Here is a 16,602-nt window from a genome sequence, read left to right as displayed (position 1 = left end):
TGCCAAACTACATAAACTTAAAATATCGAAAAATATACAGCGCGCGAATTTTAAATGAGAATTTCCGAAAACTTTTCGGTCTTAATGTAATAAACTATTTAGGTACTTAAAAATACCAAACAGACCCTTTTGACAAGATACAAAATAATGTTTATCATTCTTGAGTTGAACTTCTAGAGAAACAGAGAAGCACAGAATATGAAAAATTAAGTATTTTTTATGTTGTTTGTTGCTGATTGAATTCAAGGTTGAAGTCCGTTCTGTGATTAATAACCTTGAAATGATTTGATGAGCATTTATGAATACAAACACTAATGCACTTATCAGACACTAAAAACGTACGTCTACGCTCAAGCGGGTATGCTTAGGTTCGATTAATTGAAACCTGTTTGCAGACTAAATTAATACTCAACTTTACTATATACTATATATTGTAAAAAAAATATATAGTATGAGTTTATCTGAGTATGTATTAATACGTAAACATTTTTTCTGGATTTTAAGTAGGAGTTGTAATATTTTTATAACTTTTTAAATATATTAAAAAAATATATTTTTGTTTTTTTATTTTTCATGTGGAATGTATTAAAACATGTAGAAAAAAATCCTCAACATCGTATACAATACTGAAGTAATTAAATCAATCATACATTGAAAATGATTTTCTTAATAAGTAAATTTACGTTTTTGTTAATATATCCTTTCAAACAAATGATTAATTAATGCAAATTATTAATTAATAATTTACAAAATTTTATATATTTTGGTCATTTATTTACTATTTTGCTCTAATGACTTATTTGCACTTTGTACATGTTAACAAACTTCTATAGTACACATGACAACATCATTGTTGTTGCAAACATTTTTCTTTGTGCATAGTATATGCATTTCTGTTATTTCGTTTTATTAACAATGAAACAAAAAACATTTTACTGTCTAAAATCGTCCTTGGTCATATCCAGTAGCCTTCGTAGCCAGTCCAATCATTGGCGAATTGGTAGTACCGAGTTAAGTATCGCATAAAAGGTTCTTTTACGTGAGTGATTATAGATTTAAACGCTACATGTTTAGTAAGTCAACTAATTAACTAGCTTAAGTTAAGGTTTAAAAGGTTGATTGAAAGAATGGTCCATTGCGATACCGTGGATAAGTGTTTTTCATATGCAGATTAGAAGGTTAACGTACGAACAACGCTGAAAGGCATGTTTCCTCATTCAAGTAAAAGTGAACTAACCTGGCAAATTTATCAACTTTGTCAATTCTGTAATTTTGCAGAATGACAACTCTTTCAAGTCCATAAGAAATTGGGTCCCAAAGGTTTTGTGTCTTCTATGCAATTATGGACACTGACACATGAGCTGGAGTAGAGTTTCCACCGCAACAGCCACAACCCTGATAAAAGTCATTATAGACCCAGTCTTATTGCATATCTTCCTAATATGCAGGGATTCGTCAGCATAGATACCATAATGTGTAGCAAGCAGGTTAAGCCTTAGTTGAAGTAGCTAACTGATACGTTTTTTTTTTCAGCTTGGATCAGATCAATCTTAGGATCTGATTGAAACAATCAGTACCATATACATCCATCTATCCTTAAATTGAAAGTTTTTGTTATAGTAACACATCTAAAACAATCATAGCTTTTCGAAATATCTTTAAAATTTCATTTATTTTTAGTTTATATGTTGTTTTAAGCAATAAAAATTGTAAAAGTAAAAATATATCAAAAATTCGCCCCAACTTGAATTGAACTACAATAATAATTAATGCAATTTCGTTCATAAAAAAAAACGTTCTCACTTTTGTTTTAATTATGAATGGCAAATAAATTTTTAAATCAAATACAGGAAACACAAACTTTGAACAGAAGAAAAACAAAAATAACAAAAGATTTGCTTAAAAACGAAAAAATTAATATCTACCAGACAACGAAAAATATATTTGGAGTAAAAAAGTTGCCGAATACTCGTATGTGTGGAAAAAAGGAGACCCACAATAGCCAATGCAGATCACCAAATAGAATATTTATCCTCATGTATGTACCCGCAATGCTCCAACGACAGAATGTAAGCAATAAAAGCGACACTAACTTTCGCCTACTTCGCACCGTTGATTGTTTTATGAGCTATGAGCATTAAAGAAAAAGAAAAGAAAAAAAAACGATAAAAATAAATAAGGAAAAACAATTTAAAACTTTTTTTTTGTAAACTTCCACCTCAATTTATTCTCGCGCTCTTCGGCCCTCAAGCTGCTGGCTGGCTGCTTGACTGACTGCTTATAAATACGGAACGGGAACGTAGTGTTACTTTCTTGCTTGTGTTCTTTTGTCTGCCTCGTTTAATATGGCCAATTTTTTTGGCTTGTTAACTGTCCGCGAACGCCATCACTCTTATCTCATATGTCGTTATATCGGTCTCCAATACCGTATTCCGTGATTCGCCGTCTACACCATCTAAGCTGCGTGTGTGTGTGTGCCGCATAAAATTGAAAACAAATATAATTAAATATTTGAATGATCAATAACTCAATCGTAGTAAACACGTTATGTATCTAGCATTATATACAATAATACGGCTACTCAACACTGACTGGACTCCCATTCATATATAACGATAATATATCATAGACAACAAAAATTAAAACAAAATATTATAGATTATTATAGTTTTTGGTTAAATTTTAATGTGTAATGTTTTAAAAATAATTTCCTAAAAAAATCGTAAAAATACCTATTGGGTTTTTCAACTATAATGACAACAATACTCCACTAATCCACTAATTAGTTCAGATGTGGGAATATATTGAGTGGAGTTATACTATCATTTAGAGTGCCAAAAAGTATAAATCAGTAAACTGTCTTAAGCTCATTATTGCTATATAGACTGAGTTTAAGAAATGCAGTTGCAAATTTAACAGAACCCAAAAAAAATCAACGTCAACATAGTAACGTAAATTTAAACTTATGCAAACTGCAGCTATCACCTTCAAACAAACTTGGAAACAATGGCAAATTCAACGCCTCAAAACTATAAAGTTCCATCTACAAGCAAAATATCCGTTGACAAACTTCTACGCGTTGGTTACTATGAGTTGGAGAAAACTATTGGGAAAGGAAATTTTGCTGTGGTGAAATTGGCATCTAATATCGTCACCAAATCAAAGGTAATTACAAATATTTACTAGTTTATTATTATTTTACAAGATATTAAAATAATATATTAAATTGTTAAGCTATATAATATAATAGAATGTTTTTTAAAAAAAATTCCGTACTGTAATTGAAATGCTACGACAAGATAGGTACCATGTGTGTTAGGTACCATGCTAAAAAATCCCCCATTTTACCCATTTCTTTCGCAGTTGTGGAATGTATGATAAAAATGCCTCACATCTGTTTTGTTACTGTTCAGCGCATGCGCCGGTATAGTTTATACCGGTCTATATAAAATCATATATATTAATCATCATTTAGTTCTACAACTTACTGTTAGTGTTATTTTTCGCTGTCAATCCAAAGTCAACTAAGCTGCTTTAACCCGCAGTTTAAGGTACTAAAATTGTATATTCTGGCATTATACATGAGTGCATATTCCACTTTGTTTAAATGGAGTTGTTTATATGAATAGGACCAATTTGTGCTGTGCTGGAACCACTAAAGTGCGTTTCGCTAGCTCCTCAACATTATTTAACCGCAATTTATCAAAACAGCTGTTATTTGCTTCCACATAACAGGGCTTACATATACAGAGAAAAAGCAAAATAGTTTTCTTTATCTCTACCTGGTTGCAGCAGTGACAGTAAATGTTGTGAAGGGTAGACTTAGACACATTTATATAACCAGGTACTTACTCTGAGACGCTTATTATAACCATTAGTCCTTAGTGTATACCATAGATCAAAATTCCCGCTTTCGTCGATAATAATCTAAAGATCCGCACCATAATTCTTTAGTTATAGACTATAGTCCTGCTTTTGTTGGCAATACTCCGCAGTCGTTACTCTAGTTTATTTTGTTGCCCAAGGTGCACTACGATTGAGTGACAATAGGAATTGAGTACATAAAGTTTCTATATAGATTTTAGAGTTATTTCTGCTATTTGCCATTGATAAGTCTTAAGTTGTTTCCCTTGTATTTAATTTAATATTTAATTAAATTTAAATAGTAAATGTGGTCTACTTAATCATAGTAACAGCACACATAAAAGTACACCCAAATACTTTTTAAAAAGGATTTATAAATTTTTATTTATCCATAATGCATTGGATATTACCACCGGAATGCCATTTTTTCAAACCTTTAAAAAATTTTATTAAAGGAAATGAGAGCATAAATTTTAAAAGTCTTTTAGCTTTGTCAAAAACTTGTGACTTTTTTCCGGTAGTTTGGGAAAGATTTTAATAAAAAATAAAAGTTAAGAATTGTTTAATCAGACCTTTCTCCTACATGTATATTATGGTTACAACATACATTTTAGGTATTAACTATTTAATTTAAAAAATTTTGTATGAAAATGTAGCAAAGAATTTAATTTTAAACACAAATTTCTTTATCCACACTTCAACAGCAATGGATCCAATATCAAAAAGTACCAATATAAAAACAGATTTTCAAATTTGATGTGTTATATAGTTGTGTGGCTATAACAAATCAGTTCAATCCACTATTGACTGCTATCTTATCAAGAATTTATGCTGAAGGAAATTAGTAAGAGCTTTTTGGCGTATTAGCATACTAGATACGCACCTACACAGATATTTACGAATTGACATCGTCAAAAAATATATTAACATTTTTTTATTAAGATGGGTGGGCATTAAAATAAAACGTTTCCCCATACTCAAAACGTAGACTAACCTTAAAGCAGAATGATGAACTGCAGATATCTTAAAATACTAATCAGAGAGACCTGTCAACCAGCTCTTAGGTGTAAAAGTACTCTTTGATACAAACTTGAATCAACCAATTGACAACAAAATATATAGCACATTTTTAAAGTAATTAATATATAATATATTAATAAATATTTAATAATAATCTAATTGCTAATTGCTTTTTTAAAATTTTAGTAAATTTTAGTAAATTTTAATGCTTCTGCTAACTGCTAACATTTGATTAGCGAGTGAGTATTTAAAGACAAAACAATTTCTGTTCATAGGCAAACAGTGTCTAAAGCATGCATTACCAGAGACTTACCCAGACTTCCCTTGTTTACTTGAATAACAAATCTTCAAAACATATCATTCTGAATTGTATTTCTCTGGAGTCGCAAGTTTATCTAGACATGATTGGCGTTAAATGTGTTTATATGTGTGTTGACATAGTCGGTCACAAGTGCAAAATAACAACATACCATGGGTAGTGAGATTTATAATCATTTTGATGTGACTGATAATTTTTGTTGATAATAAAAATATAGAATACCAGACAGTGAACAATGAGGCTGATCATTTTAAACTGGAAAATAAAACTTATCTCCTAAAAGTGGTGTTCGTAAAAACGTGTTTATGTTTATATACGCATAAGGCAAAATTTTAATTCTGAACATACAATACACAATATAGTATATAATTTCTTAATTTCTTTTTCTTCTATACTAATACGACGAGTACTATAGAATAAAAGAATATTACACATATAGAAAATAATTTGATTAGCAAATACTATGTATAATACTCATACTATGTATGAGAATATGCGAAAGAGTATGGTATATCGTTTGTACTGTGATAATTTGATCAAATTATTTTATATTGATAATTTGTGTTCATTATTCATTATCACGAAAACAAAAACAAAAACAAATACTCATCTATATACATAAATACATATAATTTGTATACCTATGCACTCATATATGTATGTATATATGAGAACCAAATTGTTTAAACAGCGAAATAAAAACGTATATTTGTGTTTTATTCTGCGATTGTTTTTAATAAATTTGGGATATTTAAGTGAAATATTAAAAATTCAAAAATTGCGATAACAATATAAAATAGTGTATAAAATATTTGGCAATGAGTAAATAAATGATGAAAATTGAAAAACCTTTTCAATTATTATTTTTATTTAGTAATAGTGAAAAAATTAACTTTTAAAAAACTTTCTCTAAAAAATTTTACTCACATTTTACTTCAAATTTTTAGTATTTCTTATTAGTGCTCTAATAATCTAATAATCTCTTAAATCTACAACAACTTATTTATTAACTCGATGTAGAGATCACAAACTAGTTCTGCTATCAAAGACCCTTGCAAATCCGCAATAATTTGTGATTTATTAACATGAAACTTTCAAAAAGTTAACAAAGCTTACTAACGGATCCAAAAATTTCTGCAAATAGAAAACGAATCGCATTATCCATATCCATATCCGAATTATTCATATTCAAGTGTGAGACTTGAACCCACTTAAACCACCTCTTAAGAATAAGTGAAGAAGATTTTCACAGCAGTCTTGAAACTTCATTTCAGTAATCATGGGAGAAAGATGAGTACACTCCTGCTATCTAGTACAGTTAATTTATCCATATCACATCTAAAAAAGCACAGCGAAAGCCATTTAAGCAAAGTTAACTTAATGTAATTAGGCTTTTTTTTAATTAACTCTAATTGACCTAATTTTATGTACATATATATTTTTTAAGAAATATACACTTGCTCCCTTTCTTGATATGGAGGGCACATTCAATAACGTCTATCCAAGTGCTACATAAATTCCCTGTCAGCTCTAAACCTAGACGTAAGTTTGATAAAATTTGTTAAAGTATTATTCAAATCTAGAACTAACGCTTTCAGTATCGAAAGTGTACATTCTCGTAGAGCGGTTATTAGTGACACGTCTCATAAGGCTGTTCTTTATGAGCTTTTTTGTGTTACATAGCGGAACAACAATGTGCTTAAACTATTCGTATGTAGCGTTATAGATACATCCGCACATAGCTATCGTTCCATCGGTAATTTTCCGAGATACTGTACAATATTATCAACTCTTCACTTGTCACTGTTACAGAATAGTCGATCTGAGAATTAGGCCGACAAAAACGGAGGTTTTACTTTTCAGTAGAAAGCATAAAATCCGCTCTTTTTCCTTACTCAACATAAAATGCACCTAGTTTAGCCTAAGTTCTAATGTCAAATATTTGGGCCAATGAAGCTTCTGGTAACCAGACAATGTTCTCTGCCGCTAGGCTCAAAATGGTGAAGAAAACGCTTTTATCTTAGACAATCCGTGTCTCAATTGCTCTAGCCTATACCTCAATCTCAGGTTCGACTATCTTACATCGAGTACGTATCAAATGGTTTCTGTTACCAAGATAGATATTTACATTGAAGTAACATATTTTCCCAATAACTGGGTTTCCACGCTTCGGCTATCGAACAATTATGTCTTTCAGGCGGAAGTATCTAATTCACTATGCAGCGAAATAGATCCTAGACAACAAGATCCCTTCACAGACAGTCAAGCTGCTAGTAAATCTTTGGCAGGTGCTACAGCTACATCCGTAACAATTGCAGAATGTCGGAATTCAATTTTTGATGGAGAATAATTATATAAATTTATGAACTACTTTATTCTAAAAACTGACACTACTACATGGCTTGCCAACTGTCCCGTCCGATCATCGGATTGCTGTCAGCATTTGGTAATACCGAGTGCTTTCAAATGATATGGGATTAAAATAACTAATATCATACAACAAATTACAATATAACATAATATAATATAATATAATATTATAAAATGTAATAAAAGGTTTGCATTGGTTAATCTTTAACACACATAGTGAATTTTATTTAAAAGAAAAAAAAAACACTTAAAAAAACGTAAAAGAAAACACCATTTAAGTTTAATTTTTATTTATCGTAAATGATTTCAGAAAGCTCTTTAATTGTTCGCGTGGATCCAGTTTTTTCTGCTTCAGTTTTGGTATAAATGGTTTTTGTGTACATACATAGGTACATATCTCTATATAAAGCAAAATTTCGCGTACGAGAAAAAGATAATGATACTATAATACTCACATATATTGCGAGATAAAAAATTTTTTATTATGTTTTTATTTTTTGTTTTGTGTATGTTTTTTTATATTTACGCACAGTTAAATTCATAGGTTTAAATTGTAAACTCTTACCAAAACATATATAACATACTTTCTGCTTTTCCTTCCCATTCTAGACTATTTGACACATGTATTTAATCTGTAGTTGCACAGCTTTTTAAGTTAATGTTAAGTCGCACTTAAAAAAAGACTGAATTTTTATAAAACATTGATAAATATAATAATTAATATTATTAATATTGTTTATATTATTATTGTTAATATTGCTAATATTCTGAGTAAGACAGTCTCTAACAAGAGTAGGCTTAAAACTCAATGTCTGGGGTATATTTTGGATATTTAATGATTAATCAATATTCGTAAACATTAAAATCTCATAAAGTCGTTTTTGTTTTTTTTAAAAATTTTAATAAAAATTACAAAGGTTGAAATAACAGTTAAAATTCTTTAAAAAAACAAAACCGACTTTATAATACTTCCTATGCATACTATTGGTACCCTCTTACTGACACACTCCTTAGCGGATTACGACTTTTATGTCCACCGTCTTGCTGTTTTAAGCAACCAACGCCTTTCATGGTATAGGCATGAGTTGTAAATTAAAAACAAAATTAACTTGATAATAATAGAACTTAAAGGGACTCTATAGTCCATTATTTATAATATATCATTTACTTTTATTTATATCGAAAACGTTTTTAATTTGCGTAATTCTATGTGTAATCCATAGGCTCTAACAACGTCAAATTATTAATATATATGTATATACATATACTTTTGTTAGCTGATATGAGTAATATAAAACCGCTAGAAATATCTGAACCACATAATATCGTCAGAAAATATTCAAGTATTTGTTTGGATAAGATTCCAATGTGTCATACCAATGAATCGTAAAGATTGACTTTACTTAGTTGCTCTACAGTAAGATATTTATTTCATATGAAGATTATAATTCTTAATTATGTGAAATAAATATAATACTTATTTGTTTACTTATAGTAATAGTATTAAATTAATTTTAAATAAAATTTAATGTATGTGTATTTACTCTTATATACATATTAATTTTTTTTTTTATTTTGAGTACCCAAAATATGCTTAAGAAAAAAAACCGGCAAGTTTTTTAAAATAAACAATTAAATTTCATGTTCTAAAAAATAGCAAATATAATTTCATTTCAAGTTGAAAATTTTTTTATGCATTGTTTAAACGGTTAAATAATCAAATGATATCCAATTCAGTGTTTTACGAAAAAAAAAGAAATAAATAAAAAAATTTTCATTATATATATACAGTCAGATTCTTTTAAAGTAACATACATACCAATATTTTTTAAGACTTCAAAGCGAATGGGATTATTTTAATGGGTTTTGATTAGTTTAAGCAACGTGAAAATTTTCATCAGTTTTGCAAATAAAAAATTTTTTTTTGCTTTAGAATAAAAGTAGTACAGCTAGTAATTATCAAGTTATTGAAATAGTTCTGAAATAGTGCCATTAGCAGTTTGATCAATAAACCATTAAGATATGAATATAAAATAATAATATTAACTGATAGATTCATTAGGGCACTATAATAGTACGATCAAACAAACCATTATTTAACTTATTATAATAATGTCATATATCATTATATATCGAAATAGTCATGTTTCTCTTCCAACTGATCATTTCAATTTATTTTAATAAATGAAACATGTTATGTTCTATACAAAATAGTTAAGTCTAACATAAACTTATTAGGTCTATTAAATTGTATAATTAAATATATTCAATACAATTAATTGTAATAAATCGTGTATTATGATTCAATGGCAACAACAACAATTGCGTTGTGTTTGGCACAATTTATTATAATAAATGGTGTTTATTTTGATACAATTTTCAACTTGAACGTAATATAAGGCTTACAATTTTAAAAATTTAAAATTAATAATATACATTACCTAAAATAATTTAAATTATTTATTTCAGATATATAACATATGTACATACATATGTATATAAACATCAAATTTAATTGTTAAAAATTAATCTTTTTTTTATTATTTTTTATCCTATAAACGTTTAATAAAGATCATATATAGGCGGTGTGCGAGTTCAAGTAAATTGTGGTAAAGTTAATTGAAATTTCCTAGGGATTTTTTGCACTGCACTTAGGAAAATATTTATTTATTTATTCAAGGCACTTATTTATTATTTTTGGTTAAAAGTTTTTAAATTTATTTATTAAACATCTTATAAAATTTTCGCAATGGTAACACCTAATTTACCCTAATTTTTATCTAATTTACCCTATTCGAAATTGTGGTAAATACCAACATTCGCTGTCATACCGACATTATTTACTATTTCTTTCAATTTACTCGAACTCGCACACGGCATTGTCTGTAAAATAAATCTTAAATTTTAGTTGGCATATATATATACATATATATTGCAATATAAATGATATATCTGAATATCTGAAGAGTCTGTAGTAAACTTATGCATGTTAATTTTGGCATGTTAAGTCTGTCGCTTCTTAATTACCTTCTTGTACGAATATTTACTTATTTGTTTTATTTTATTTTATTTTTTTTGTTTGTTTTTTTTTTGTTTTTCTATTTTCTTATTTCTTTTTCTTTTATTTTTGTTTGTTTTTTGTTGAAACTTCGTATTAATATGTCTGCGTAGCGATAGTGAAAATTAAAAAACGCGTTGCGAAAAATGATGTTTGTGTTAGAAATGTTCCCCAATTTATGCCTCTTAAGCCCCTAGTAGTTTATCACGTGAAATATTTTAGCATTGGTCTTATTTATTTTGGAACAGTTATTTACGTTTTTTATTTATTTCTTTCTAGTGTTAATGTGTATTGCATACAGGGTGTTTTTCTGTAACTAACTGCAACAAAACTTGTATAGATTTAAGATACATTTTTTTATATTTAATATTAATTAGTTTTAAGTACTTGAAAAATCTTAAGTAACTAATATATATTAAATCTTATATATTTTTAAAGCATTATTAATTGTGAAAAATGAAATATACATTATACGTATATAACGATAATGCCTCGTCCAGTAAAAGATGTGTTTTTTGAAGACTAGTGGGCCATCCGCTATATAAGCTTTAATTAACTTCTACTATTAACTATTATTTTAAATAGTTTATATATTTTAAAAATCTAAATTATATACAATATTTATATATAATTTATTTAAATAGAGAATTTATTTAAATAGAGAATTAATAATAATTTAATTAATTAAATAGAGAATTTATTTAAATAGAGAATTATATTCAAATAGAAAATTTATTTAAATAGAGAATTTATTTAAATAGAGAATTTATTTAAATAGAGAATTTATTTAAATAGAGAATTTATTTAAATAGATAATTTATTTAAATAGAAAATTAATTAATTTAAATAATTAAATAGAGAATGTATTCAAATAGAGAATTGCATGCATTCAAATAGAAAATTTATTTAAATAGAGAATTTATTTAAATAGAGAATGTATTCAAATAGAGAATTTATTTAAATAGAAAATTAATTAATTTAATTAATTAAATAGAGAATTTATTCAAATAGAGAATTTATTCAAATAGAGAATTTATTTAATTAGAGTATTTATTTAAATAGAGTATTTGTTAAAATATAGAATTTATTTAAATAAAGAATTCAAAACAATGTTATAAAAACAATAATACGAAATATTTAAAAAATAGAATATGTGAAACTTAGAATAATACGAAAAGTATTATATCCGAAAAATTAAAAGGAAAAAGGAGAAAAAATAAAGGAGCATAATTAATTCAACCCATAAAACTTTAGTAAGTGCATAATATTATAATTGGAGATCGATATCTGCAATAAATATTACGATAAATATTATAGATATTATAGATAGATAGATTTTTACGATAAAGGTCAAAATTTATAATGTATAATTGAAAATATAGTAACATTTTATTTATATAACTGGCATTCAACCTGCTAAAAGTACATTTTTTCCTTCTCATTCATAGAATGGAGTAATTTATTGACAAATTAAACGTATAATCTCAATGATAGGGTTATACAACCATGATTCTTAGTTTTTATCGATGTATTATCATAAGGGAAGGATTAATTAGACTAATCAAAATAATGGGCATCTGACAAACTGATACCAAAGGAAGCAAGAATTGATCTACTAAACAAAAATTACAAAAGGCAAACAAAGAACACCATTTGCTTCTTATCCGCCCGTCTTAATCGCACTTAAAGTCGGAACCACTGTGTTTAATTAAAATATACTAGAAATCAGTTTATTAAAAAAATAGAATATTGACAACTCTATATTTAAATTAATTTCCTGTTGACTTTAAAATCTTTTTGTTATGGCACGGTTGGCATGAATAGACAAAAATCAAACCATGTACTTTTCCATTATTAAAGTAAATTTTCACTCACGTTATCAACATGACAAAATGTCGTGAATTAAGTTACAAACTTCTTTCCTATGCACCATTTTCTTCTAATTTTATTATCCCACCCTGTTTCCAAACCGTAGCAAATCTTGTAAAGTGTATATCCTTTTGATACACTGATTGATACTCAACTGAAGATGATGAGTAGAACACGATCTTTGAAAATTAGTACTTTGGGATGGTATACCAGACCCTTATAAAAACTGCTATTAAATTGGATAAATCGAAGAATTGGATAAATAATGCGCTAAGAAAAGAATCTGAGTAAATTTACAGAAATTGTAATAGATGGTTAATACCAAAAGAACCATCAAGTCTTTATCCTTAGAAACAATAATTAATAGATCAATTTTTCTCAAATTTGTATTAAAAACATATACTATATATAATTGCAATTAAACTTAATTAACGTACTCCATCATCCCAAGTGTGTGTGATGTAATATAAAAACAATTCATTAGTAATAGCTAATTAGTTGTTTACTTCCTATTTCCCCCAGGTAAAAAATTTAAATTGTCTTGCCTACATGTTTATTTGATCGATTTTTACTTTACTGCACGACTAAGGAAAATGTCAACTGAAATTTAAATAATCACAAAATTATTAAAAATCTAGTAGGAACGAGTTTGTTGAAAAAATAAAATATTGATAAATAAATATTTAAATTAATTTGCTGTTGACTTTAAAATCTTTTTGTTATGTCACTGTTGGCTTAAATAGAGAAAAATCAAATCTCGTCGAAACTTGAGCTACGAAATTGTTGTTGATTTAGAGAAGAGAGATTGCCAGGACTGGACAAGCGCGCCTAAATAAAGTTTATTAACCTTTGACATCAATTTTCAATCAGCTCGACTAAACAATTGAGCAGAGAATTGCAAAATTTTGAGTTTTGAGTTTTGAGTTACTTGGCAAGAATGCAATTTCATCGGTGAACCAATAAAACAGCTACACTTGTAAGTATAAACAATCCACGAGCTCTGTTAAAGACCCCAACGAATACGTATAACAAAATATTGAATTTCACAAACACATTTAAGTGCTTGTTTAACTGAAACAAATTAAAACGGAAACAAACTGCAAGGAGTAAACAATACATCGAAACGAGCCATCATAATCCACCCACTTCCGTATGAACCTCTACACATTCTGTTGTTCCGACTGGTAGGGTTTGTGCGCGGTGGTTAGCAACTGAATCACGTTTGATTACACCGTATAAACAGCACACATGTCGCACTCACAAAAGCAAATGAAGAAAGTTGAGAAGCAAAGTTTCCGCCGTGAAGAGCGAAGACATACAACACGAAATGGATTGATTCAAAACAATACACCTTTAATGTCAGGTGTACAGGACACATGTCAGATTCGGTTCAGCATGATGGCAACCACAAATTCAAATAATAAAAAGAAAATTACAACTAAAACTGTAAAGTGCACAGAAACTACAGAAACCACAAAACCAACAACATCAACAACATCAACAACACCAACAACATTGACAACAACAGTAACTGCAACAGAAATAACAACAAAATTGACTACTCGTAAAGCAGCACGACCACCTCCTAAAAAAATGACCCGGACCGCAATCATGAGTGAACTAATTAAACTAAAATCTCAGCAAAAATTCTTGGAATGCAGTCAAGTGAAATTAAACACAGAAAACTTTAAGGATGCTGATGACTTCGAGAGCAAGGAAACGTCAACTTCAAAATATTCGCTGCAAGCAGCGCGGAATTTAATTCATGAGATTGACCAATTGAAAAGGAAACTCGACACAGAGGTCTCTAACTATCGTAGATCTGCTCATCATGAAGTGCAAGACATTACACAGCTGGTGCATGCCTTTAAGGAAAATGTCCTTCAGCCGGAACGCTTCATGGAGACAAGTATGAATGCAATACGGCAACGCATTATTGATATCAACGTTGCCTTCGGACGTTTATTGAATAAAAATTCAAATGAACTAAAGTCCTTGCAAAGCGAGTGTGAACGCTTACAAACTGATAAAAAAATTCTAGTTGATTACCCAATCGAACAAGAATAAATTATAAAGTTGTAATTCACTAACTTCAAGTACTAAAAATTCTAATTGCATAAATTGCAATAACTTATTTTCAATTTATGTTTACGTAAAAATATATTTATAAAATAAAAAAGTTTGAAAATTTTTTTGTTTATTTTTCTAAATCGATTTAAATCTCTTCTTTAATCTAACAAAATAGTCTACTCTAAGATGTATGAATTAGCCAAAGCGAACATTAGCTCTTCGTTCGACTAGTATTTCTTTTGTCCGAGTCCAATATTATACTTTCAAAAGAAACAATAGTCGTTGTGCGGTTAGATCTAGTAAATAGATGGGCTTTAAATATGATTATTCTAACGATGCTTAAGCTTCTTTAATCTCTCTAAATATTCTACTCTAAAATTTATAAACTCAAGCCAAGGTAGGCACCACTTCTTCATTTGAGTAGTATTGTTGTTCTCTGTAAAATATTTTCAATTTTGAAAACAAGCAATCACTTTACGGTCAGGTCTAGTGATAAAATGGATGGTTAATCAATTCTGAATATACTTCGTAATGCGACTGCCAAGCTGTAGTCCATTATGTTATCTTAATGAAAGAGTACTTTGCAAGTATTTTTCGGTTATTACAATTAATAAATTTGACTTGTAATATTGTATGATACACTTTAATTACTATGCGGCCCTATTTGAGGTACTTTTAGAGTTCTCATATTTAATCAAGAATTATATAAATCTTGCCCAAAAAGTACATTTTTGTTGCATAAACTAGTTGAACAACAAATGGTTTAATTTTCCAGTTTTAATAAAGCAAAACGTCGCAAATCCTATAATTTCTTTATGACAATCTTTCGAAACTATAATGTTGTGACATCGTCACAAGCACTACAAATCGGTCTAATCGGTACTAACATCAATTTCCAATATTTGATGTCAATTTTTCATACGAATTGAATGTTAATAATAGAAAAATTTTTTATTTTGGTTCAATTAAAAAATATATGTCGACTTGGTTCCAGTTTTCACTCCGGTAAATATATCGTTGTTTTGTTTGAACCCCAGGTTTATAAAATCAAAGAAATATTTTCTATACAAAACCACAACTTCCGCACATATCTCATATTTATAATGAAAATAATTATAAATTTATATATAAAACTAATATTAGAATATGAGTACATTCATATTTTAAATAATCTAATAACAATAAAGGTTTTGATATAAACCTTTATTATCGATTTTTGCTGTCAATAATGATTGTTTCTGATATATATTTTTATATTTATAATTATGTATTATTAGTATTATGTATTATTTTTATATTATGATGTATTATGAAAGTTTCATATAAGTAAGAATAAAAATAATGAGAAAAATACAGCATAGATATATGCGATGTTCCTGACTCAGCCCCTTCAACATTATATTGTTCTATCAAAAAGCAATGTTAAGTCAGCATATGTTTTATAGAAGTAGATTTTGCTAAAAAAAATATGACTTAGGATTTAGAATTTCTGGAAATAATTGGAACTGCCCTTATTTGTAATTATAGTATAATATGAAATAGTAAACAGGAATTATAAAATTATGTATACTTTATTTAGTAGGCCATAGATTCCCAGTTCTATTTGAAATTAGCGTTATTTGTGTTCATGATTGTTAAAATTTTGTAAACAAAAAAGAAAAGTAAGTAAATGAGTTAGATAAGACTCTGACGAATATACTTTGAGATATAATTTGTAATACCATTATTACTTTTACTACTGTTTCCATCATTCTCTTCATTTTAATATGAATCTTAGCTTTTTACCAAATGATATTCAGCCAACCAGAGTTTTAGCAAAATATTTCCATTCTTCTTGTTATTATAGTTCCTAGTAGGAACTTCCTACCGTGTCACACAAAAATAGTTATTGTTCAAGTTATGCATATAAGCGTACGGAATTACATATAAATATTATAGCTAAATAATGAATAGATTTCGAATGGAATAAATGCTTGCGGCCAAAAATAAATGTTATGTGTATCTTATAATTTAATATGGAACAATGTAATAT

The 16,602-nt window shown here is 28.1% G+C and overlaps 1 protein-coding gene across 1 annotated transcript; it reads left to right on the top strand.

Moving 5' to 3' along the window:
- The first annotated feature begins 13,178 nt into the window (after positions 1-13,178).
- Positions 13,179-14,691, top strand: LOC119686466. The gene has a single exon (XM_038101051.1). It carries the CDS (start codon positions 13,749-13,751, stop codon positions 14,565-14,567), a length of 819 nt encoding a protein of 272 aa, XP_037956979.1. The 5' UTR covers positions 13,179-13,748; the 3' UTR covers positions 14,568-14,691.
- The last annotated feature ends 1,911 nt before the right edge of the window (positions 14,692-16,602 follow it).

Source organism: Teleopsis dalmanni, chromosome 2 (assembly GCF_002237135.1).
Source record: "Teleopsis dalmanni isolate 2A chromosome 2, ASM223713v2, whole genome shotgun sequence".
Taxonomy (NCBI): domain Eukaryota; kingdom Metazoa; phylum Arthropoda; class Insecta; order Diptera; family Diopsidae; genus Teleopsis; species Teleopsis dalmanni.
This window is presented reverse-complemented; position numbering and strand designations above follow the sequence as displayed.